This window comes from Phaethon aethereus (assembly GCF_964289735.1).
Source record: "Phaethon aethereus genome assembly, chromosome: 2".
In the NCBI taxonomy this organism is placed as follows: domain Eukaryota; kingdom Metazoa; phylum Chordata; class Aves; order Phaethontiformes; family Phaethontidae; genus Phaethon; species Phaethon aethereus.
Window position 1 is genome coordinate 137,075,196 of NC_138582.1, and position 26,050 is coordinate 137,101,245.

The following is a 26,050-nucleotide window of genomic DNA, read 5'->3' on the forward strand; positions in this document are numbered from 1 at the left end:
GCATACCCTGTCAGCATTCAACCATCTAACAGATTGTGTTCATTTTGATGCTGCTCTGTGGGCTCCCTGAGCTCTAGAACATCAAACGTATACTACCTGCCTTCATTTTCAAAGCTGTTTATGCCCCCGCTTACCAGGCTCTTTCATTCACTATCAAGATGCCAATTTCCACTTTCAAGTTGCCATTCCCTGTCAATCATTTGTGAAAAATGACTTTATGCTCTTTCCCAAACTATTACTTTCTCACAGTATTACTTTCAGTTGAGAAGTCCAGGCAAGGGTTCACAAAGCTATTTCCATCGTTCTCTCCCAAATCCCTATCAAAACTCTTCTTCACTGCTATGACTCAAAACTCTGAGTCATTATACTGCTTTGTGCAGTGTAAATCCTGCTTTCCATAATATCCACTGTTGTCAAACTACCTCCTTGTAAATTCCCACCTGCTGTCCATTTTCTAAGAATTATGCTGTAAAAACCTCTAGATACTGCACTATCTTTTTGCTCTGAATTTATGTGGTGCCTAGACAGTGGTGTCTAGTCTGTAACTAGAGATCTGAGATGCCAAAATTCAAATAAGCCAGACATTTCTTTTGAAGTTACCTGGCAACAGGTGCAGAGAATCAAACAGCATATTTAGAAGCACCCTTAGAAAGAAAAAAGTGCTATCTCTCAGCTTTTAGAACCTGTCAGTCTGGGAATTTGAGAGCTATCGTGGGATGGGGTCACCCACCAACCTGGACATTCAGAACAGTAGGGAACTTATTCTTGTGGACTTCAGATAGAAGCCAAGATCCTGGAAATTCCAACTTTAGGCTATGAAAGGTGAAAAATCCCTGTACAAATACAGCATACAATATTGTCACTCTCATCATACCTGATAGGCTTCTACCACCAAATCATTCAGATTTGCTGCTTGTGATTCTATCTGTCTTGCAACAGTACCAGGCAACAGAGGTAACAGATCCTATGAAAAATACAATCATTTATGCACAGTTTTAATTATTAATATAAATTTTGTCCTTTCAAAATTGGAAAAAGAAATCAGGTTTCTAACCTACTTTATACCAATGGAACTGGCTTCCTTGAACTGCAAAAATAACATTGATGTTATTGTCAATCAATTTTTCAGAGAGCTGCCCAAGAGATGGATGCTCCTGCAAAATACAACAGAAAAGAGAAGACTGCAGATTGGTAGGGAAAAACCTTATATTTCACATATGACACACTATAGGATTCCAAAACAATCCCAATCCTTATTTCTAAATGTACAGAGAAATTCTAGGCCTACATCCAAAAGAAGATGGGACCAACCAAATAAACAGATCATGACAAAAAAAATCATCAGGGCATCAGCCAGACTCTGACAGACTTATCTGTTGCCAATTATGCAGGGGTGCTGCACAGTGGGAGGACTAAGTCATACAGTACTATTTTGTCAGTTTGAGTCAGATGCTTAAGAAATATGGATATGATATTGTCCATGGGCCATCTCCATGGTCCATCTTGAGAAATAATGAGATTGCTGAGAATGATAAGTGGGTTCTTGTGCAAAAATCAGGGAGAAAGTTCAACACGAGGGCACTGAGATGAGGTGGGCTCTTGGGAACAGCAAGGTGAGTAGTGAGAAGTTTGTTTCTCAGAAATGTATTTTGTCACCAGGGATCAGACACATCAGCTAAATGCAGACACTGGGTCATGTTCTACCAATGTCAGTATTCTGTATATATCTTTCTTGCAGCTGACAGCTTTCTCCTTCTCTGTATGTCCAAGACCTGCCTTAGGAGTGATGCCTCCAGTCCTCACCATGACGACCTGCTACATTTTCTTGACCACACTTGTGCTTGAAGAAGGTAGCATGAGTTTCACTCATGAGTATCTCCCCTATTTGGTGAAGTACCTATGATGGTATGTCCTGTGCCAGTGACCTGCCCTTCTACACTTCTCATTGAGAGATCTGACATGGATTTGAGAACAAGAGGTGGGTTGCTATCCCTTCATCCAAGATCTGGGGGAGCACAAGGGTATCTGTGTGGCCCCGGTGTGCTTTGTACACCTGGGCTATGTGAGAACCCTCCAGCTCCAGTACTCTAAACCAAACTGTATCTAAACGTTACTGCTTATTTACCATACATCTGTGAATACTTCTCAGGAAGTAAATTCCATATTTAAAATTCATGACTATACATAGAGAAGTGACTGGGACCTTGGCCTGTTTTTCCCCTTACAGATATTTCATCAGGACACCGCCACCTTCAACCTCTTTCCTCCATATACTTCTGCTGTCTTTTTCTTCCTGATATTTTTTACCATTTGCCCCATATCGTCCCTCTGTTGCACAAACACACTCTGTTTCCCTGCATAATCCATTTCTCCTCCGAGTGCCACTTGTTACTCAAGGCACCCTGCAAGTCAACTGGTCTCCTAACAGCAATCTGAATGCCAAGACAGCTGAGACAGTTATGCAAGGGGGCAAAATCCGGGTTCCATCATATTGCACCTTTATAAAGAGCCTTGTATAGAAAGAACAAAGGAGTTTCTTGCTGCAGTTTGATCTTAGCTAGGGTCCATGCTGCTCTCAACTTAGAGAAGTTGAGATCCTTACCTTACCCTTACCCTTTGGTAAGAGATTAGATTCCTTAAGATAAGTGATGAAAGACAGGCAACACAGCAATAAACGGGCCTTCTTACAGCTGCCGCTGGAGGGTGTGCCATATGCAAGGGTGCAGTGAGCACATGTTCCTACCACACAGCACAGCTGTAGGTGAACTGCAGCAGCAGTGGCCTTGTTGCCATTCTCAATAGCCTGCAACACAGTACTACAGCCTCCTGCCTTCTCCTTGACCACAGACCACAGTGGTGGGGCTACCATTGTGCCACACAACCCTAGAGGTGACATGCAACTGTCTGGCAAGATCACAGACACACCAAGTGGTCCCAGGACAGAGACGAGTGAAGCCAGGTGTTCTGCAAACACCTCCGGCACTGTGTGAAAAGTGTGTGAAAGATGGCGGCAGTGTTGAGAGATCACAAGATGGTCAAATAAGTCAGTCTCCTGCTCAACATGTGACACTGGACATGTCTGAATTCCAGCAAAATGGCCCTTCAACATCTCTGCAACTAACGGCAAAACTCTGGGATCAGTGGTATCAGAAATGGGTTTCCAAGCCCTCATGAAACAAAAACTTATTCAGATGGAACTTACTGAAGTCAACAGACAACATGCATTGACATGCAAGTGTTGCAGGGGCTGGATCCCCAAAATACTTAGTCTGCTTACAAGTCAAGCTGAACTTTCATCTACTTGTCAGCTCTACCTCACTGGAGTGCCCAGCTTGGTCAGTAGTACATTACAGTCTCACTTCAGATTAGAAAGAAAAAAATTCGTTTTATTATAAGATACTTTAAAAAACCAAAAAAGCATCATCAGACCCACACTATCTTTTTTTACTTTAAGCATGTAAAGAGGTGACATAAGGAACTGTTGGTCACTCATGGGCTTCACTTTGCTCGCTGTAAGAATCTTGCCGTACTTCATGTACTTTTATCTTATCTCTCCCCACTACTGCTCAGGCGAATGTACTTTCGTTTTAGATCATCTTTCTTGTTCCAATTACATCATTCATTTTATTATTTTAACCTACTGTGTTAAGCTAAGATAACTAATACAGATGTTAAGTATTTCAAAAAGGGAGTTAACCAAGCACAGTTCTAAATAAAATGGACTAAATTTCTTTCCTGTCTTATGCTTTTTTGATGACCTTTGCTTAGCAAAACTTAGAAAGAAACAGGCAGAAAAGTGACTGACTGGAAACACTTCTGATGTAAAGGTTAAGCTTATGCAAATAAATAAAGCGAAGTTGTCTTAACTAGCACAAGGAGGAACTAAAAATATGCCACAATGCAAACTTCTCAAGACTACCAGAAGCTAAGAATTAAAGTAGGAAAATGATGTGATTACAGATGGCTCTTTAATTCAGCATAGCACAACAAAATTGCATTGATAAGGAAAAAAAAGGAAAAATATGTTTCATATGATGTATTTTTTAAAGAGCTGACAGCCTTTCATGACATTTCATTTAAATATCAAACAGTATTCCCCTCCCTGATTTTACTTGTTCATTTGAAGTTTCTTTATGGATCTCTATGACTAAAATAATCACAGGCTATTTACCATTGAGAAGAAAAAAAAGCAGGAAACCAGTACACCTACCCTTACAAACCCTATGGTGTTATCATGTCAAATCTACTCCAGAAAATACCTAATACTGAGAAAGATTTCCATTCTACCCCTTTTTTATTACCAAGCGCATGCCCACTTTTATATGTGGGCATGCTAGAATTAGCCCGTGGTTGAAAAGGATATGGGCTAGCAACCAGAAAACACATGGGCCAAAAATGTGCCACCACAGATCTAAGCATCTTTCAAGGTCATTTCATTTTGGTGGCTAAAAAGACTACCTCATTTCCCAAAAGGAATCAATAGCAATAATCATGGAGATTTCTTATTCTATATGGGATGGTAAAATCATGATCTTTCAGCCCAGAATCCAGAAAACACCTTCTTCAGTCAGCCATCAATCTGTCACAGTTCCTTAGAAAGAGATTAATTAATTTTTTCTGTATTTTATATTGGTGAGGTTTTCCAGCTGAAACAGAAATTTATTTCTCAAGTTGGACAGCAAATATAGTTGGTTTTTTTTCTGAAACAGACAGTATCTTTGTTACCAAAGGAATCCTGTACACCAGAATAAAATTTGTACCTTCAGCAATTATTAATAAGCAGCACAAAACTTGTCTCATTTATAGCACTGAAGTTAGGGGGAAAAAAACCCAGAAGCCAAAATAGAGATAGGGACACCATAGCCTGTAAGTATGCTCTGCTTTGGGAAAGTTTTGGCATTATTTGCTTTAAGTAGAATAAAGGAAGGGGTTGTTTTTTATCCCAGGGACACTGTAGAAATACTGAAACTGAACAGACTGGCTAGAGGGAAATAAATAATCCTGACATCTGTGAGGGAATATCCAAGAGGTGACAGAGAGTATATGAATGCAAGAACATCAGATAATCAGAAATCCAAACAACCCTCCTGTTAGCACTCGCTCAGCTCCCTCCTCCGCTCAGCAAGGCCCCGAACACCCACCGATTCCCAGAAAACTCCCGTATTTCATGATCACACACCATACGGCGGCTGCTTCCTGCTGCCCCACCATCCTTGTAAACACCAGTTCCCAGGACTAAAATCAGGTCTAGCCTATTTTACACATAGCCCTCACTGATTTCACTAGCACATCGCTGGCTTGGGCTGAACACAGGCTATGTATTTTAAGTGCAGCTACGACTGAGAATAAAACTGTAATGTGCTCTAATGATAACACAGCTTGTACTTCTGTTTTCTGGTGATTACATGGCAACTAAGTAATGATTCATGTTTCTTAAATGAATGATTCACATTTATTTAAGGAAATAGCCAAAGCAATTCAATACTACAAATCTTAGAAAAAAAATTCCTTTCTTCAATCACTCATGACTATTTTACATATTCTTGAAGAAATTATTCTGAAAGCTAAAAATATCTGCTGAAGGCTTATTATTTTGCTATAGGTGATTTGATGCAATTTTTTGCACATGTATGTATTACCACACATTGGCTTTATACTGTGAGGTTCAAATGCTACGTTACCATAGCAAAGCTTTGTGGCGCACAAATATTTTCTAGTCCATCAAGGTTGATTTAGCTCATTGATGTTGTATGTCTTCTGTTTTACTCTTACCAAGCCTTTTCAATCAATGCAGCTATGCATCTTCTGACCATAAACCATGACCACTACCTTTGTCTTATTAGCAGGATTGTGCAATTCTCACTTATTACCAGCTTCTTCTTGTGCAAAATATCACACCAGACACTTCTTTCTTATATTTTATACAAAATGTTGTCTCAGACTCCAAAATACTTTATCCCACACAAAAAGAATGTCAGTATTTCCAGGTGATGGATTCTTCATTTCACATCTTGCCTACCTGGAAAAATACTATTCTAATAACTGAAATAAAGCAATGCTTTGGCAGCAATCTTAAAACCTCCGTTAGGCAGCTTTATGCTGCTTCTCTGAAGGCAGAATGTATGACATATACCTTACCATACTCGTAGCTTTGATGTACACATTATCTTTCAAATGACAGTTTCCATCATGAGGAATTACGATCCCTGCTAATTTACTATCAAGGGCCAGATGGGAAGTTTGATCTGTCATCACAAGAAGCAGTCGCTTTGCTTCTTTACGCCATCCAATATGGCTCTAAAAAGAAAACAAAATTAAGCATAAGAAAGTAGTAACTACCTATTTTCTGAAATAATAAATAACAAAATGAAAAATGAATGTGAAAGTCTACTTTCAGATATTACACTGCTTAGCAGCACTGAGTTGAAACCAGGCTATTTAAAGCATTTTGTGTGAAAATATATATCATGTCCTACATCAGAAAACTAATACTGTGAGTCTGAGATCCACTTACCACTTATTTTGCTTTTTGAAGAAAGACCTTTCTAAAATATATACAAGTTACGCATTATATAGTGGGCTTGGGTAACAGCTGCCACATTGTGTGCGTCTATTACATACAAATACAAATGCACAGTATTTGCAAAATTCTCTGGGATACAAAAAGCATTACAACAAATAAATATGCATTCATTTGTATTGGTACTTGGTGTTCTCTTCTATTTTTACTTTATTTACTTTATATTCTCATCATTCTATAATTTCATTTTCCTACACAGCTTTCCAGAAAGGACATTGGCATATGATCAGCCAATCAATAAACTGAAGTTCGAATGTCTTCACGCACCTGCAAACTAAGAAATTTCTTATTATGCAGCAAAATAGTATATCTATCCATCATCTTAAGGGATTAATAGCAAAGTGGCATTTGCAAGGGTGAATTTAATGCATTTTAGGAATTCAGTGATGCGAAGGAGGTAGCAGGGCAAGCTTATATCTAAACTGTGTTAGGCGCCAATTTGTATTTCTGTAACATTTATTTCCCTGCAAGGAATAAACAGCTGTTTTGAATCAAACTTTAGAGGCACACATGAATCGCCTCTCATTCTTTGTCATTATCCCCCCTCCCAATTTTTCCATCATCTTCTTCACTAATTCAATTTTTCTTCCTTTTTCCTCCTTCCTTGCTCCTCCTCCTTACAACCCTGTCTCATCTCTACCATTTCCCTTATCACTGCCAGGTATTTTTCATCTCATGTGAAACCTGTATCTGAAATAACAGTCATTCATGTATTCAGCCAGGCTTCATGACTTATTCTCTACCTTTCCTTTCTTTGCTTTGCAAAGAGGGATTTAGCTCCCTTCTCAGGCTCATTCCCTGCTAGCTCTGCATGGGGATTAAATATCTCGTAACAGCAGGGATAAGCGCAGAGGGGTGTGGTGCCTTTTCCAGTTTACACGTTAGGTATCAGCCTCCCTCAGACTATCCTAGACAGCATTCCCCTAAAGAAGGGGTATTTTAAGCAGGTTATATCTTAATCTCAAACTCTCCTCCAGCACTGTAGAAACTTCTTGCTCCTAAAACTCCATCATTTCACTTTTGTCACCTCAAGACTCCTACCTACATACATCACAGCAACCAAAATTTTAAAGAAGCTTCATGTCCTAACCTGCTAGTGCTTGCAACAGGCATATATTGGTTAAAGCAAGATGAAGCAAGTTATAAAGTTCTATTGTAGGCAAAATGAGTGCACATTAATATAAATTATAGTTCATGATGGTAGTTATGAATTGCACATTGTTCTCATCCATTTTGGTTCACAATTCAGTTAGCAGGAAAGCCTCCTCATGCTCATGAATGTTTCCATTCTATTGTTTTTGGAACCATATATTATTCTAGAGCTCACATGTCATAAGTGTGGAATGTGTCCAATGAGAAACACTGATTTTAAGGAATTTTTCCAAAGCTTCAGGATAAGTTTTTATAACAGCTGTGATCAGAGTGTCTGTGAAGAGTGGCTTTTATTTACCTGTTTTACAGCTCATCAAAATGTGAAAATAAAATTGGGGCCAATGTATTAATTTTTAACACAGTTTGGGTTCCTTTTTGGCCCTGATTCATTCTAGTGTTCCAAAAGAGAATGTGAAGATGGACAAGATAAAAGAAACATCTTGACGTCATCCCAAGAGATGAGAAACAGATGAAGCCTGTGATTTGGACAGGAGTTGAATTACTTTCTTTAAGAGCACCAGAAAGACCATTTGATAGAGCATTAGCAAACCCATGAATCATCCAACTTTCAAAATCTCTATTGCAATACTATGCATAGGAGAAAAACAATACGCAAAAGAGCCCTTTAGAGCAAACAAATTCTTTTTATTTAATATGATTATAGCTTGGGAACTACTGATGCAGATCTTTTCCATCGTCTTCTGCATGGGAGAGAGGGTGATGAAATTTTATCAGTAGACAAAAGTTGATTTTTAGTTGATTTGTATTGTTTCTAAATTCTTTAAAAGATGCGATAACACTGAGGTGCATTTGTTTTCCTTATCTACATGAGCAGATATGTAACTGACCCTTTAGTTTTCAAATACATTCTTAAGTAGAAGAAATGTCAAATGGTACGTCTTCACTTAGGAACACAAGGAAGGCTTTAGTAATTTTTTAAATTAATTTTGTAGTTGGCTGAAATGAATACATGTACCTGTTAAGGCAAAAAGCAGTTGCTTTCATTGCCCATCCTATATTGGTTAGGCTGGTAAAGAATATCATTAACCAATACTGAAAAATATTTCCTTATGCTCTCCTTTATCAGGAAAGGAAATGTATACCTAAAGGAGAAGTAATGGAAAAGGAAGAAGGAATCTTGCTATTATCAGTCCTTGAACTGACATTTTGAATTCAGGAACACTGAGCACTGTTGTACTAATATATATATTGATGTCTGAACTACCATTTAGTCTTTTGTTAATAAATTCCTTACCTGGCACACAGCTGCTTGGAGCATCGCATCAAAACCCCCTTCAGGTGTATCAATATTCCCAGAAATCTTTTGTTTATTCACTGCATTTCTGAATTCTGCTATATCTTCAGTCAGGGATAGCACATGAATATAACCATGAGGAGGCATACAATCTAAATTATAATCACTGTACAAAAACAAAACAAAACAGAAGTCTAACACATGCCATATTTTTCATTCGAAGGAGATGTAAATACTGCCTATCAACCCATAAAATCCTGTTACTAATGAAGATGTATATATGCACAATAAAAGAAATACTTAAATAAAGAAAAATAACTTCAAATGAGATTAAGTTCAGTGGGGATTAGTTTGAATTTACTATGAACAACAGATTTTATTGGTATGTTATGGAAATGCATATAATATAATTTAGTTCATACAGTAACAGTACATAGGTAGTGTTTCTGTACAGAATGAGAAGAAACGTGATATTAGTGATGGTATGATCTCAGAGAGTGTATCACCCCTTTTGGAACATCTACAGAGTGGTACAGCTTTGCTTTTCATTATCCTGAGAAAGGGCTATTACACCACAGCATTAAGATCCTTTAATAGCTTAACAGACAGACTACTGGATCAAAACTAAAATAAAATTTAAGTTCCTATATTCACTACTAGGAAGTAAATGTACATAAAACTAATGTTGAGATTAATGACATTAAACGTCCTCATTAAATGGATAGGAAACTCCATTTACTGTATCATCTTAGTGATAAATGATACTTTTTGAAACAATATATAAGGGGAGAAAGGATGAAGTCTGACATAAGTAAGCTAATGCCATGGCACATGTATAAGTTGCTGCTCTGTGACCCATTTAGGGCAGTGGAATTCATAGCACAAACTGAGGTACTCATCTGATTCAGAGATGCTGAGCAGGATTCATCTCACCTTCCGTTGCATACAGTGTAGGCATCTGGACTGTAACCTGCCCACCCCTGACTCAATTTATAGTCAACGAAGAGAAACTACCACTGTAAGGATTAATACCTCTGCATATGTCTACTTTTAGACAAAATGAATCATGTCCTGGCAGTGCTAACTGATCTCCACTGACTATATAGACAGTCTAGAGGATTACTTCAAATATAGACATTTATATCTATCTAATGAATTCCACTACTAGTGCCCAATTCAAAAATCGCTGAAATAAAAAAAAAGATATTTATGGATTTCACAGAACTTTGGATTATTTCTTCCCAGGAAAGATAATAATGAGCAAGAAGGTGTGAATAGTTAATATTCACTTTTCCAAGTATTACAGTTTATACAGACTTGAATTGATTATGAATAATCTTGTTCTCCAGAAGGTTTTGTAAGTAATTCCTTGCTTTATGTAAGTGTTGAATGCAAGATATAAAAGGCATGGCATGAAAAAGAAATGCAAGCCAGAACACCTTTCTTATTTAAAATGGGAGCTCGTTCATATCAAAACTGTGGAATTAGATCAGAGGATCGCTTTTGTTCATTAAATGAGCGGAAGGAAACTGCATTGCATCAACAAAAGTAGAGTTTTATGAAAAGAGTTAATGAATACATGACCCTACCCCAGAAGAGAAGTCCTAAGTCAAAAAGTACAAAACTGTGATGAATCCAGGCAACATATATCCAAAATAACTACGAACATAACAGTTGACTATAAAATAAATGCAAAACATATTCAAATATACCAAAGCAGCAAGTTTTTTGGCTTGTTTTGCTAAAGAAAATACTGCATATTTTTTCTGATACAGAAATAGTTTTTCTGAAATCACTCACCAGATATTTCAGAAGTAAGCATTGTATAATAATTTCCAGCATTTTCTTAGGAACTTTGATGGAGAACCAAGGTATAATGAAACAAAGACAGATTCTGAAGAGCTTTAAAAATAAATATGCATAATACACATTTGTGTAATTAAGTAATTTCTCATTGTTACAGTAAATATACAAAGATTACATACCTGCATTGGTTATGGATTCTACCTGGATGAATGCTAATATAGGGTGACACAGTTTTATCCACATAGGATCCAAATCCAAGTCGAAAATCAAGAGAAATATTTGCCATCTTTTTAGATAAAGCAAATCCAACGGAATTTAGTTTTTCTATATTGTTGTGCATAGAGGCTGAGACATCAACTAAATAATAAAGATCCACAGGGTATTTCTCTAGAGGACGAACTTTTAACATAAAGTTTGCTTCACTTCCTGATTCAAAGGAAACAAATAAGTTTATTTACTTTTTTTGAATGGACACTCTTAAAAATACATTCATTTTCACAGCAACTGCAGCACAAAGTTGTTTGTGTCAGCAAATATATAAGAAAACAAAAAAATCTCCCAAGAGTAAATGAAAATTTGAAGCATTGTTCAAAAACAAGCCATAAAGGCGCTCTTCGTAAAACATCTTGCTTTTTCTTTCTCACAGGAGCACTGTGCAATTTATCGTAAAAGTCTGACTTCTCCCCATTCTCTTTTCAATTCCTCGTTATGCAATCCTTTTGGCATTATACCAAAAAGCAGTTATGACTCACAAAGGAGACAGATCTGCATACGAATTGTGGTCAGTCACTTCAAGGTTGACACTTCTAAGTATGTAAGTGTATCCTGCAAATATTTTGTCATGTGAGTCTAAAACTACATGTGTACCACAAAGGCAGCACAGCCTGAAAAATTCACGTAAATTGTGCCTCAAGTTTACACCAATCTAATTCCAAAGATTCAATGAGAAACTTGGTAGGATCAAAATATTAAAAAAAAAAAAAAAGAGGTTTTAACATTTTAAGAAATCCATCTTTTGCTGTATACAAAACAGAAGTCTTCTTTTATTTCAGGATGACAAATGTCTGTCTCTTCTGCAGAACCACATCGTGCTCTCATATGTAATAAAAACATTAATGCTTTGGAAGCCACTAAATAGTCCCCACATTTTTCCTTGCCTAATATTCTGTAATGCCAGCAAAAAAAGAGTGAAGTGACTGGAGTATGGGCTACGCAGGTACAGTAATGCATAACTTCAAATTATTCACCCAAAGTGTGAGCTCACAGAAGAAATGAGGGAGTAGGATGTTTGCATGATGAGTGCAGAATCTAATTCAGTATTATGCAATGAAGATACAGGAAAGGACAGGAGGAAGGGAGACATTATAGAAGAATTATTCAGCTTTTCAAGAAAAGCTGTCTAAACACATTCAGAAACAGATTCACTAAGAAAAGCACCTGAAAAGTGACTTCACTATTCATGACATTTACTAGTACATATGACATTGTTAGATAGCATACTTGAAGTACGTGTAATAAAGATCTGACACAGAGAGGTTAAATATACAAAATACTTTCTTCCAATGGTGTTTCAATATAATCCACCTGAAAATGTCAGGATTTGTCTGTATCTGGTCTTGCACGAAGAAAACAGAATTTCAGTGTGCTGTAACCTGTGTGTTTCCTCTTTGCCAATGTAAATCAAATTACTTTTTGTAAATGACCCTTGCAGGTCTCCAGTTTGCATATAGTGAGATGGTGAGTGAAGCTTTTATTTTTTCCCACACCAAGCCTGACAGTTGGGTATATGTAAAGAGTGACAAAATAAAAAATCTTTGTCTGCATAATTATACTGTATCAGATTTCTGTTTTGAGGCACAACTATAGCTGTATATCTGTGTATTTTCCAGGGGAATAAAATATGGGCAGGATGTCTATATATCAAAAGCTATTCTGGAGTCCTTGGAATTTCAGTCTTCTGCCTCCCTGATGCAAGAGGTTTAGCAACACATATGGAACCTCAAAGTTAGTTTCTCTGTTTACTGGCAAAATGGTTCATTAAACCAAATTTTATAAAGCTAAGTGTTTTATATAAATCCAGCATGCCTTTGGAAATAAATGTGATTACAAACACTTCTATAGCTAGCTCAGTTCCTGAGACCATTTATCAGTACAAGGCAGACTATCAGTAATTTCTCTGAAGGAGAGTGGGGAAAGGAGAGGAAGTGCTGATGTCACTTTCTTATTTTTATTATTGTAAAGATGGTAAACCAGAGTTTCTTTGTGCTTTACACTTGTGAAGATCCTTCCTTTTTCCCTGGTAATTGACAGAAAGTTACCTTTTATACAGTGAAGATGAGCAAGATACTACAGTAACTCCAATTTTTCCTATTAATTTAATGTATTTCTACCAAAGATTGATCCCTCTTAAATGACATATTTATTTCTCCAACTATCATTTGCAAAAGAAATAAATAAATGAAATTTTATTACATGAAACATACCCTGCATCCTTTATATCACCTTCCACTTCTGCTGTTGGCTACAGCTATTTTAGAGACAGAGAACATACACTGATTTAACTCGAGTTCAGCTGGGGGTAAATAGAGATATACTAGAAAATCTCAGATCCATAAAGGGATTTGTAGATTCTATTAGGATCATGTGTCACACATTTTACAAATGAAATGTTAGGCAGTCAATACCTAAGTCTCCTTTAGGAATCCAGTCCTTCCTTATATATTGGCCTTGGTGTCTTCACAGTTGTCTAGTCAACGCACTTAAAAGTAACCAGAAAATCAAGGAGCTTATCAAATTATGAATTTAGGGATTCTAACTCAATTTACTTTCATTAAGGAATAACAATTTATATGCATCTAAGGGAAAATCATTCAAGCATTGGAACAGGCTGCCCAGGGAAGTGGTTGAGTCACCATCCCCTGAGGTATTTAAAATAGACATGTAGATGTGGTAGGTGTAGGGGTATGGTTTAGTAGTGTACTTGGCAGTGCTAGGTGAACAGTTGGACTTGATCTTAAAGGCCTTTTCCAATCTAAATGATTCTATGATTATATGATTCTATTTGTGTAAGTGCTAAAGAAAAAGAATCAAGAAATCACAACAGAAAACAGAAAAGACTACCTAAAATTCCTTTTCCACTTATTGCTTGCATTATTCTGACCTTCAGCTGTGTTTGACAGAAACACTTCTTGCTGGAGACCGTACTTGAATATGGGAGCAACACCATCATAGTTGTACAATATAATGTTATAGCATCATTCTTCAAAATAATTCTTTCCAGCCACTTCTTCACAAAATATTTGTACTTAATATTATTGTATTTAGTTTAAATTGACTATAATATCAATGTGTTAGAGACAACCCAACCTGGACGCAGTTGGACTGAAACTTTTCCTGGTGTCACTTGTGTATTTGTTTCATGGTCACTGGGTATTGTGACATGAACTGTGGGATTTTCTACAAAATCTGATTGGCAGCCTCTTTTCATTAAGTTGAAAACAGTGTCACAGCGTCCCTTCTGTGTTGCATCGGCCATGAAATCCTGTTTTATAAGAGACAAAATGTACAAAACAATCTGAGCTGAAAAAAACCCCTGTAATATCTTCAAAGGAAAGAGAAAACCAAAATAATAGTCTTTGAAACAATAAGATATGCTATTATAATTGCATAAATTGTAGAACGAGTTCATGGAAGCCATATGTTTTTAATAAGGGCAATGACAAAATATTTAAATTAGAAGTTAAACCTAATTGCCACAATGACTTTTTTCTACAAAGGACAAAACTTTTGTATGAGAAAGAGGATCTTGCACAATCAGAACAAGCTGACTTTGGAGAAAAAGGAAACTACATACTGTCACTATGTCACTAAAAAAAGTTCTGTGCTATGCTATGAGTTAGTAATAGCAAGAAAATGTCATTCACACAACATCAAAACAGGTTAGTTTTCAAACGAATCCACTGGTAATGTTATTCGGGCTAATATTTAAAAGTAGCAGCAGAAGTCAGCTTTACACTTATCTAACCTGAATTTGTTTATTACAGATGTTCAAGTTTTACCCCATACCCTACACCAAATCCAAAAATCAGCTGGACTATATCATTTCAATCCCCAGAAAGAGGAAGCTATGTACAACAGGACTGGACAGTTTAAGATGCCACCAACATAAAAAAGCCCCTGTAACAACAGAAAAGTGATTAGTAGTAGGATGATCTCAGAAGCAGCACATCCTTTGTTGCAGCGAAAGGGCAAAGTTGCCAAAATTGTGCCAACATGATCCAATGCAAAATTCCTTCCTGACCACAAATCTGATGATTAACATGATCGTGATCATGCAAAGAAAAAAAAAGACACGATCCTTTGTACTCTTTCAAAGCATTGGTCCATCTCAGCCGCTGCTGGTGACCAAACAATGGACAATCTCTGATATTTCAGAGGCAGACGGGGAAAATAAACAATCAAAAAGTGCACACAGCCAACTGTGTATTAGAGAATAAATAGTCATCCACACCCTGAAAAGACCAGAGAAAGCCCCTGAAGAATGAGACTCGACAGGCACGTATCTTGTTTTCCAAATTCCAACTCATTTTTTTGGTCTACTTCTGATATATTTTTTCCATAACCTTCTTTAACGTAGACAACAGAGATTACTTTTTTAGGTTACTGCTGTTTATATACCCTTTTTGATGTATATACATTTCAAAAAAGGTAGATTTTTAAATGTATAAAGAATTTACCTACTCTCATTGTTATCACTAATGACTGATAGATATGTAGCATTTTCTGAAGTTCACTGTGTGTGAGCATAAAGTCAAAGCATCTCAAGTGTTGCTCAGGGCTGATTTTCTCATTAAAAACATCATTTAGATGAAGCAGGCATGCTAAGGTGAAAGCTGCTCTGATAACTTTACTCTGGAAAATCTGTATCTGCATTAATATGGGTTTTGCCATTCCACAACCATGGACGGTGCATAGGTGAACCGGCTATCAAAGCATGGTCTAAGTGGGTTAGACAAACCCCTAGCTTCCATGAACAACTCTCAGGATTGACGTGAGGAGTGAAGCAAGAGAAGCAGAGCAGAAGTGAAACCTGGTCAAATCTGAGCGCCTAGTTAGAAGGAGACCTATTGCAGCTCTGTAGCACTGGAAAGCTAACAAGTGCTGTTCCATGATAAATACAGATGTAGCAGGATAAAACTGAGCCCTTTGTAACATCAGGCCACAATACTGGACCACTCCACATTGTAATCTATTATGCCATCTACATATGCCCTAAGGCATTGGAAAAAAATCCCCCTGTGCCTCTTGCCTTACTTTTCCTTATGCTTGTTTCAGACTAAGTTAATCATTCCAAGACACAGTACCTTGGATAAAGTTACACCAGTGCCTTACATTCCTTATCTCTTCCAGGCACACCCTAAGAATTTACCTACCTCCTCTGCTAACAAAAGCTACTACAGATAACTTGCATGTGACCTTCAAGAGCATGAGAGTTTGTAATTTCCATTGATATTCTTAAAAACCTTTCTCCTCTGAAGTGCTTAAAATGGTACAGCCTTACTTGAAATCATGTAACCAACTGTTTTTTTCTGTCAGACAAAACCAGAAATTCCCATATTCTTGCAGTATGCAAAGCAATAACAGTTTCAGAATAATTCTTGCTACCTGAGATTTATCTTCTGTGATAAGTCTCAGAACTGATAGTTTCAAGTGTCAAAATAAGAAAAGAATAATTTTTTCCATTTGTGGCAGGGTCATAAGATGTGGCAGGGTCATAAGATGTGGCAAAGTCAAAGTTAACTCCACTGTTAGTAAAAACTTTTGCTAAATGCAATAGGCATATGTGTATAGACTTGCTCTGATATATAATGAGGACTTAATATAAATTACTGATAAGTAATTTTGCTTTTGAAGCCAAAAACTGTTGAACTCTCAAAGCTACTACAAGTCTGCCAAAGCTGTCTACAAAGCAGATGGAATGCATTAAAAAGTTCTCACTTTATTTAAAATTACTCTAATTTTCCAAATAAAAGATTGTATTTTCTCCTTTGGAAACAAAAAATATTTCACATGATTTCTCAGGTTCTGTCTCCAGGGGTCATTTAAAAATTTTATTGCTATTTCTCACTATAATTTTCACAGTTTAAAAGTCTTCTATCTTTATAAAGATCACAAACAGCTAAAATATAAAGTCAAACATAAATAAGCAAAATGCCATACCTCTTGAGCACACCATCCACATTCTGGACCCAAAGCAAGACACTTTGTGCATGTTGCTGCATTTGAAGTGGCACATCTGTTTTCCTCTGCAATGAAATATGAAACCAAACATTCATGATTTATGATGATACATGGGAATTGTAAAATACCTAATTTTAAACCAAGATTTCAAAAATTACTTCACCAGATTAAGAGTGATGACAACGTATCCAAACAGAACTAAAACAGAACAAAGGCAGCCGGGTGAAGGAATACTTGCAGCATTTTTTTTTGTATCTACAGTCTAGAACTACACGTAAGATTGAAAAAACTCCATTCTCAAGGTCAAATTTTTAAGATCCTGATTTAGAATAATTTTGAAGTGAAAGTTTATCTTTGGCATGTGCCTTGCTGATTTACTGCCTAACAGAAAAAATTTACCAGGTAGCTTATCTCTTCATAGACATTTTCCTTTTAAGTCATTTACACTTGACTGAGTTACTCATTATTCACTATGCATAGAACCCAAAATATTTTCTCACCTTCTATAAATATTCCCCCTCTGCATTTTTTGGAATGAGTAGTTTCCCAGAAGAGGCTTTTTTTTTTTTTTTCAGAAGCAAATTCAAATTTATCCAGCATTATGTGTGTCACCAACTGAAGACACATCACTCTATACTAACAACTGCAAAAATTGTGCCTACTAACAGGTCTATCAGCAAAGTCCTTTATCCTCTTATCTCATTTTTGTTTTATAGGTCATTGATTAAGTTTGCTTCTTTGCTATGAAACGTTGGCAGTTGGAATTGAGAAGAAGAGAGAGCCTTTTCAAGGGACTTGGTCAGCTCAACTTGAATGTCAGTGTTAGTGTATCCTTTCAGTATGTTCAGCACAAGGCTCTTGCAGGCCAGTGTGACTCTACACAAGACAGAATTCACCTGCCAAGAGCTATGAGGAAGGCACATGGTATGACTCTTCAGTGCATAGCACAGTCGTAGTGCTGTTTAACAACACTGCTTAGTGGCATATTCAGCATGGCATATTATGTGATTACAAAACATACTAGAAACAAAATAAAATTAATTACTGCATACTGGAAAGGCTATATCTCTTAACTGGTCCATCATGATAATGTGCATATCATTATAGCAAAGCAGTTTGAAGAAAGGTTTGTTTTTCATCCGAAGTTTTGGCTACATGTACTGTCTCAGATTATTTTTTCCAACCTGCAATAATGCAAACCATATATCTTTTTAGAGTAATGAAAGCAACTTCTCATAGTAAAAAGCTGTATTAGGAAAACATGTACTAAAATATCTTTTTTTATCTTTATTTAACTGATTTCAGCTATGCATTCAAAGATGAGATGCTGTATCACATGAACAGCTAGTCCTCAATAAGTCACTCTAGTAACTGATGATCCAAGGAACTAACCACAACTTCCTTAGTTATTAGTGTTAACAACATATATACCATTATCAGTATTAACATGATAGAAAAGCCTAGTACAGCACAATTGCAGCATTATACTGATAACATCTAGGTTAGTGGCAATTTTATTAATTTCAAAGGGCAGACCTATATTTCTATTTCATATAAACTGCTGTTGACCATTTTTGCCATGCAGGCAATGTGAGAAAAGAATGTATATGAAAGGGAGAGAAACTCTCATAGATATGATAGAAACAATAAGCTGAAAAGCAGCCCAGGAAGGTGCTGGAACAGAGGGAAAACAGATTAAAGAGTGGGAGAGGTGGGAAGGGATAAGTAAAGGCGGAGTTGCTAAGGAGAGAGAAAAGAACAAGAGAAAATCAAAAAGGTGTTTGCTTGCTTGTTTGTTATAAAAACAAACACAGCAAGTTTGACTTGGATGTGAAATGAGAGCAAACTCATTTGGCACTGACACAATAAAACTCTGCATTTATAAGAAGATGGCAACAGCACTTTATGTTCTGGAGTCTGAAAGAGGAGACTTGGAGGCCATAGAAAAAGTTACCACAAACCGCAGGAGAGGAGGACGAGAGTGGGGATTCCGGGTACTACCAACATGCACAGGGTTGTAGAGCTTGCCACAGACCCCTTTGTAGGACAGTATTGGTAAAGCACAAAGACATAGGATGAAAAGTTGTTGAAGGAGTAAAAATAAAAGGAATGTAATTATTCTTGGCACAGAAACATCACTCCCATCTTCAACTGGATACCAAAGGTGTCAGAGATGAAAGACATTACAAGAAAAAGAGAATAAAGTGATGGATTCAGTAAAAATGTCAAAGGACAAGGAAAGATAAGAATTGCTGATGTGCAGCATAACAGTGGTTAAAGACCACCATGGGGCAAATCAGGGAGGAGATGACATGAACTTTAAAGTTACCAATCAAGTTAACATCCACCATCAGAGGCAGAGCTGTTCTGGTAAGAACAAATAGTTGACAGGAAGAAATGAGAGACCTCTGTATCTAGCTATACAGATAAGGAATAAGTCAAATTAATTCCCGGTCATGGTAATCAATAAACCAAAGTATAAACCAAATAATGAGTATGTCCTAATTAATTTCCTGCAGTAATTTCTGAGACTCCTTTCTTAAAATCTATAACCCTATCTGCATAGCACAGGCAATGTACTCTCCCAAATTCTCACATTTCCCCAAATTAAATGCCATTGAACATGTACCAAAACATCCATCTTACTGTAACGTGCATGTGCTAAAAAAAAAAAAGCATGTGTCTATCACTGGAACAACTGTGCCATATTTCCAGATGCATCAAAAAACTAATGAAAAAATAACTGCCTCAATTTTTTTTTTTCTGTATGGTTAGTTTATTGAATCTATTGAAACTTGATTTAGTTTATTAACACACTCTACCTGGTAAAATACAGGGGAGGGCATCTTTCTAAACTGCTAAAGCAGAAGAAAAGATCTTAAAATCCAGTTAGGGTTTTCAATGTGATCACAGCAGATGAAATGCTTTTAAAAAATGAGATATACAGTATTGCTGGATGCAAAACTTTTTGTTGATAACTCTGAAGTCTCAAGAGCTCCATTTTCGCAACATGAAGTCACAGATTGGCAATTGACAAGATTGGTACCATTGGCTCAAAAAGTTGATTTTTTTGGAATAAAGAGAAACTTGAAAAAGGTTTATTAGTGCCCAAGACACATTCTGGCTACATCACTACTGTAGTTCCCAAGTACATAGTCCCTTATAGCAGTAACATTTATGGACACGCTTTCATTCACCAATTATTTATTATTTAGCTATAAGCCTACTCTAAAATCGTAACTGATTTAGTATAAATTTCTCGGTTTCTTTTAAAAATCATATGCTAAAGCAAGAAACATTTTTTTATGAGTTGGCTCAAAAAGTACTGAGATTTTTCCTGCCACTTCACCAAAAACAGAGTCCAGACAAGACTGAGTTACTGTTCAGCCAAAGCTAAGGGCAAGTTTCTACTGGCTTAGTTATAACTGATGTATGCCAAAAGGTATTTTCAACAAGGGCCAAATTTTGTGCTGGGAACTACACAGGCATATGCATATAATAAAAAGTGAGTGCAGCAGGTTAAACTGCACTTTTTCAGCCTCCTCCACAAAATACAACCATGCTCCAACCACTGCAGCTGTTTACAGCGATCGCATGTGTGGCAAGCCTTAACTCAGCAACAAGAGAGATGGATCAAGGCAAGACAAAAATCATATATGTTATAATCATATCCTGCCTCCCTGTTATGAAAATAACTTTATCATGATCAGAGATGGAATAACAATAATAAACACTGGGGTTTGAGAGAGGATGTTAAATGGGTTTTCAAACAGACAGCATTTGTTCAAGTACAGCCAAGAATTCGGATTTATATCAACTTCACTGTTGGTACATGTTTGTGCTGTTTTTGGAGGGTATACCATTCGCTTTCTTAAAAAGAGAAAGACAAAATATAACTAGCAGCTTATACTCCCTGATCATGGTCCTCAGACTGTTGAACACTAGTTAAGGCAAGAAGATCCAAAACTATCTAGCTTCTACAGAGTTTTTCCCCTTAAATTCTGCATCCACTCTTGTCCAAGGACAGCAATCAGCCAGGCTATCCCTTTCCACATATAATGTGGCCTTCAGTAACTTGCGTGTAGCATCACTTCTGAGGACAGTTGCAGCTTTTATGCAGTATACTGCAGTTACATTCACCTTTCAGTCTTCAGCAGCTAAGTAATGTGACTCCTGCAGAGGGGACAGCCAGTAACTGTCCCAGCTAACACACCTTCTCAATTCACTCTGGCTGAATGTGCACATACAAGGGAAAATATTGTAAAAATGTTACAGAGAGGAAATTTTTTCCGTGATTATTGTGTCTGACACTTACTTGCTCAGATTACAAGGAAAAAATGAGTGCCTATGCTTTAACTGCCAATCCTAAAACCTAATCCTGGAATTAGGGTTTCCCCCCCTCCCCTTTTTCCAAACAAGCACTAATTCTCTCTACCCTTTGTGCACAATGCAGTGCTTTAGAAACATGCTTTGACACCATCACTTTTTCCAAGAGAGCTACAAGGTATGCCTCAAAATCAGCTTTAAGAGGTACTCACCCTTGCACAGAAAAGGAGATTTCAACTTGAATATTGTACATCTATGATGCTTTCTAATAAATTCCTAAGATTACTTGAGCAAAAAATACCAGACAACTTTTCTTCCCTCTCCCTTTTTTCTATTACATACTGGATTTGTTAATTGGTTTCACTTCTCCATCAATGGTTGTCCACTTCAATTTCACTATTCAGACAGGAGCTAAGCTGTACAGTGATTTGAAAATATCATTTATCAGCAAGAGAAGCAGCAGTAAACTAAAACTCAGCATGCAAGAGAAACATGTGTTTGCTAAGAAAAAGAAGATGTGTAAAAGAAAGGTGCAAAACATGACTGGCACCGTTAAATCCTGAGCCCTGGAAAAATACTTCTGTAAACCTGGCAAGTAAGTAAAAACAACTTTCCATTAAAACAAACAAGAAAAAAACCCAACCAAACCCAAACCAAAAAACACCCTGGACCTTCTTTTTCTACTAGTCATTCAAAAGAAAATATTAATAAAGTGTTACAGTGTTCCTAAAAAGAAAAATGGAGTATCCTGGAAGAGATAAACCATAATGTGGTTACAGAGAAGATAAGAGAGATAAATAAGACATAAATAAGAAGTATATGTGCACATCTGGATAAATGTAGTGGAAAACATCACTAGTGAACAAGTCCTGATGACTGATATGGGCTCCCATTCCTAACTCTGCCAACACCCTCCTGATAGTTTTGGGGTTCCCAATTAATCTGCATTACCATATGATCACAGTACCTTATGGACACGAGGGGCATAACTAAGAGCTACAGAAATGATTTAAAAAGTCATCAAAATGCAAAGTAATGCATCAGGCTGCCTCATGGTGTGAGAGTTTGTGCCTTTGCAAACTGCAGCAAGATAACCAAGATCTTCCTTTTTTGCACATTGTGCAAGCTGTGAGTGACGACACTGGAGAGAACTGATGCTGGATATCAGCTGAACAAGGCAAAGGGGGAGGAGGAAAAGGGGGAGACCTCTGTCAACACAGCATTAGGAAAGGCCTGGCAGAAAAGGACAGTCATAGCTGATACTGAAGGACAGCAAATGTACCAAAAGCCTGCCGTGTAATGGCACATGGAGATGCGAGTTCCCAAGCAGTGTATGGAGATTTCCATAATTAGAGAACGATACAGATCCTGGGCTTCAAGGAGGTGCTCCTGACACCTCTCTGAGCCTACATGTGTCTGTGATAGCCTCATCTCTCAGAAAAGTTCCATCACTTATATGAATATTGCACATCATTCAAGAGGAAAACTTGGGAGAACAGAAGCCTCATACAGATACATACAAACTCAAGATTTTCATATATATATATCTCTCTATCTCTCAACAGAGAGGATTTTGTTGCTTTGTCTGAAAGATGCATATAGCAGCATTTTGTAAAAGGTACTACCCAAAATAGCTACTGGTACAGCAGTTAGTACTCACAAACACAGCATTCAAACCACAGCCTCAAACATGACCTTGACTGTGGGAGACAAAGCTATTGACTACTGCAGACTGATTTTTTTCCCAAGCCGCAATACAGAATGAAAACAAGCAGTGTAACCTTGAAATTTTTCACAACACACAATTTTTGTTTCTCAGCCAACTTTACTTGTAGCCTCTCCTTTCTATGAAACTTCCTGCTTTTACGGGAGATGGTTAAATTTTGTTGATGCAATCCATGCCTGCAAACAATGAGTCAAAGACTATTTGGTTTCTGAAACCAACCTATTCTGTCTCTTGCAAATAAAAACATACAGGACAATTTACTCTGATTATATCCTTAGAAGAGAGTAATTTCCCACAGCCATTAGCTTTTATGGCACAGGTTTGATGGTCCTGTTTGCACAGCTTTGCACCAATAAAAATGCAAAGCACATGGATCCAGAGTGCTTAAATCTTTTTTTATTAAATCCCTTGATTTAAAGGGAACTTCAGGATGCACAGAGCTGTGTTAATTCCCTTGTTTCCTAGGAGGGAACATGGGCATGGGAATCATTATATGCTAGTCATTTCCAGCTGCTAGAATCTCCCTTGGAGTTGGCCAGCTTGGATACAGTCATGCTACTTGAGCAAAGCCTGGAATGGCTACTGCCGTATTTCATTGCTAATTTAATTTCTTGTGTATTAGTAAGCACTGCTAGCAAGTCATCAACAACTTAGAATGGTCAGTATATTCCTGTGTATACTATAAAGTCTTTACCTAGATATGAGGTCATGATGAATATAAAGGTAGACATAAATGACTATTTTTTGCCTGTTTAAGAAGTTCAACCTTGAATAAAAGACAAGCCCAAGCTCTATCTCCCACCATCTTCTATAGCTCCACCTCCTCAAACCAGGCTCTCAACCCTGCATTGCCTCGCTAATCTACCCTTCTGTTGCATATCTAGTCTTCACCAAACTGTTGCTTTCTGCCCCGGAGGAGCACTACCTCTTCCTGGCACTGTGCCTTCATTCGCAAACCCAGAAGTTGTGCAGATAATGGGCAACAGCTCAGAGCTATTTCTTCCCAAGGAGTGTCACCACAGACCACCCGATCCACCAGCTCTTAATCCATAGCAATGCAAACAGCTCACTTCACTTATTTTTATCTGCATACATTGTGAGTTGGAACAAACTGACTCTGCATTTCAGACCATAATTCTCAAAGATGAAAACCTAATGGAAACAGTCCCTCAATTCTGAAACACAAAATGATAATCAAATTGTGCTTCTACAGAAGTTTTTATTTGAAACAAACCAAAAGCCCCAAACTAAAACCTGTGCGTGTGTGTATATTAGGAAGACATGCCAGAGTTAAAACAAAACATGGAGCACATAATACATAGTTTACACTCACAATGGTAAAACCTTAAGAACATTAAATAAAAGCTAAGACTAGTATCAGAGAGGATACCACCAGTCCTTAAGGACTTGTGGTATGTAGTGCACAAGTTTGGGAAGAGCATTTATTCAGCAGGGCTATTTTAAAAATGTTACTGCTTTCTGGAATACAAAGTGTTTGGTATTTGTTATTTCAGTAATTAGCTTTTCAATCTTCAAACATGGTTATAGGCCCTGAGACAAATGGAACGTGGTAAAAACTTTCTGAGATTTTCTTCTAAATTATTTTTGTTACTTTTATGGTCTTTGAATGCAGAAACAGTAAGATGTCATATTTTAATTAACAGTGTGATAACACAGCACAAAAGACTTAAGATCCTATTTGATCATTAACAGCTGAATTAAAAGTCCTTCAAAGTCAAGTTAAACTACAGTGCTTTTCTGAATATATAGATCAAAAATGGATGAACACAAAGATCTTCTAAGAGAATACTGAGAAATTAGTTTCTCAAATAGGAGATACATGCATTGTTCACAAACAAAAAAAAAAAGAAGAAACACAACCATACCTGCCTAGGAACAGACACTGGCCAACCTCTATTTCAGGTTTATATAAGCCTGTTAGGTTTTTATAATTTGGGGGCAAAGATTACACAAAACGTAGCCGCAGGCTATAAAATATGCAGACTGACAACCACTGGCGCACACATACTGTTTGAATGCAAGCTTCTGCTTGCGCTTCTGCAAGTAAGTATTCGCATATGTGTATGGTCTGCAGGTGCAGTTTAAATGCTCTGTAAGGGACAGCCTTCAAACATGCAAATTCAAGATTTTAAACAGGTAGTGGTTTATTTAGTGTTCTGAAGTAATGCCACATTTCTGACAGTGAAAGGTGATCCAACAGTTTTGCTTAGATTGGAAGCGCATGCTTGCTGATGTCATTAGTTTTATTTAGGTCATTTTGCATCATTTGTGCCAGAGTGTAAACTGTCTCAAGTTTTCTTATTTCCTGAGAGTCCTGTTTGTTCAAGAAGATGGGATCTTAGTTCAGCTTTCCAGCAAGAAGCTCACATCTGAAAGAAGCAAGTTGTCCTCAGCACAGTACTAACCCGTCACCCTACAGAGATGAAATGGAAATAAATTGTACAGTAGAACAACTGGAATTCACTTAGCCTAATTCACTTGAACACCATGAAGAGAAGAGAATTTATTTTGGAAAGGGCAGTTACTGGTTTAATCAGACTTGGACTACTTTTGTGATGCCACCATACCTCATGCAGCTGTATTCATAATACAGCTACAACAGCAGCAAAATACCAAAAATACTTAAGTTTTCAAGTTTTGAACCTAATGAAATACTGCTGCTAACAACTTAATTCCTAAGTGAGGGGGCAGAGAAGGGGCCTGAAGAAAAATAAAAATATCATTCCACCTACCTGAAACTACACAATTTCTCACCTCCAATAATTATAGTTAAAATCTCTGTCCTAATATCTTTTGATAATTATAAATATTTCAGACTCATCACTGTCACCATGGGTAATAGCAGGCATATGACAATGAAGTCATGGGAAGCATAGAAACATATGAAGAAAAAAGTCAATTATGAGCTTTGAAAACTTTTCAATTTAGGCAAATATAGCCTCAG

General features: G+C 37.1%; 1 protein-coding gene across 1 annotated transcript in view; it reads right to left on the reverse strand.

Annotated features, from left to right (window-relative positions):
* The window catches only part of ITGB8 (integrin subunit beta 8), a gene marked incomplete at its 5' end in the record, with an annotated part of 43,238 nt that overhangs the window by 11,625 nt on the left and 5,563 nt on the right, over positions 1 to 26,050 (reverse strand). Inside the window, 7 exons of the mRNA XM_082014710.1 lie at positions 875 to 964; positions 1,059 to 1,154; positions 6,139 to 6,297; positions 8,988 to 9,153; positions 10,973 to 11,219; positions 14,160 to 14,334; positions 17,013 to 17,098. Of these exons, the coding sequence (XP_081870836.1) occupies positions 875 to 964; positions 1,059 to 1,154; positions 6,139 to 6,297; positions 8,988 to 9,153; positions 10,973 to 11,219; positions 14,160 to 14,334; positions 17,013 to 17,098 (1,019 nt within the window). The remainder of the gene's footprint in view (positions 1 to 874; positions 965 to 1,058; positions 1,155 to 6,138; positions 6,298 to 8,987; positions 9,154 to 10,972; positions 11,220 to 14,159; positions 14,335 to 17,012; positions 17,099 to 26,050) is intronic.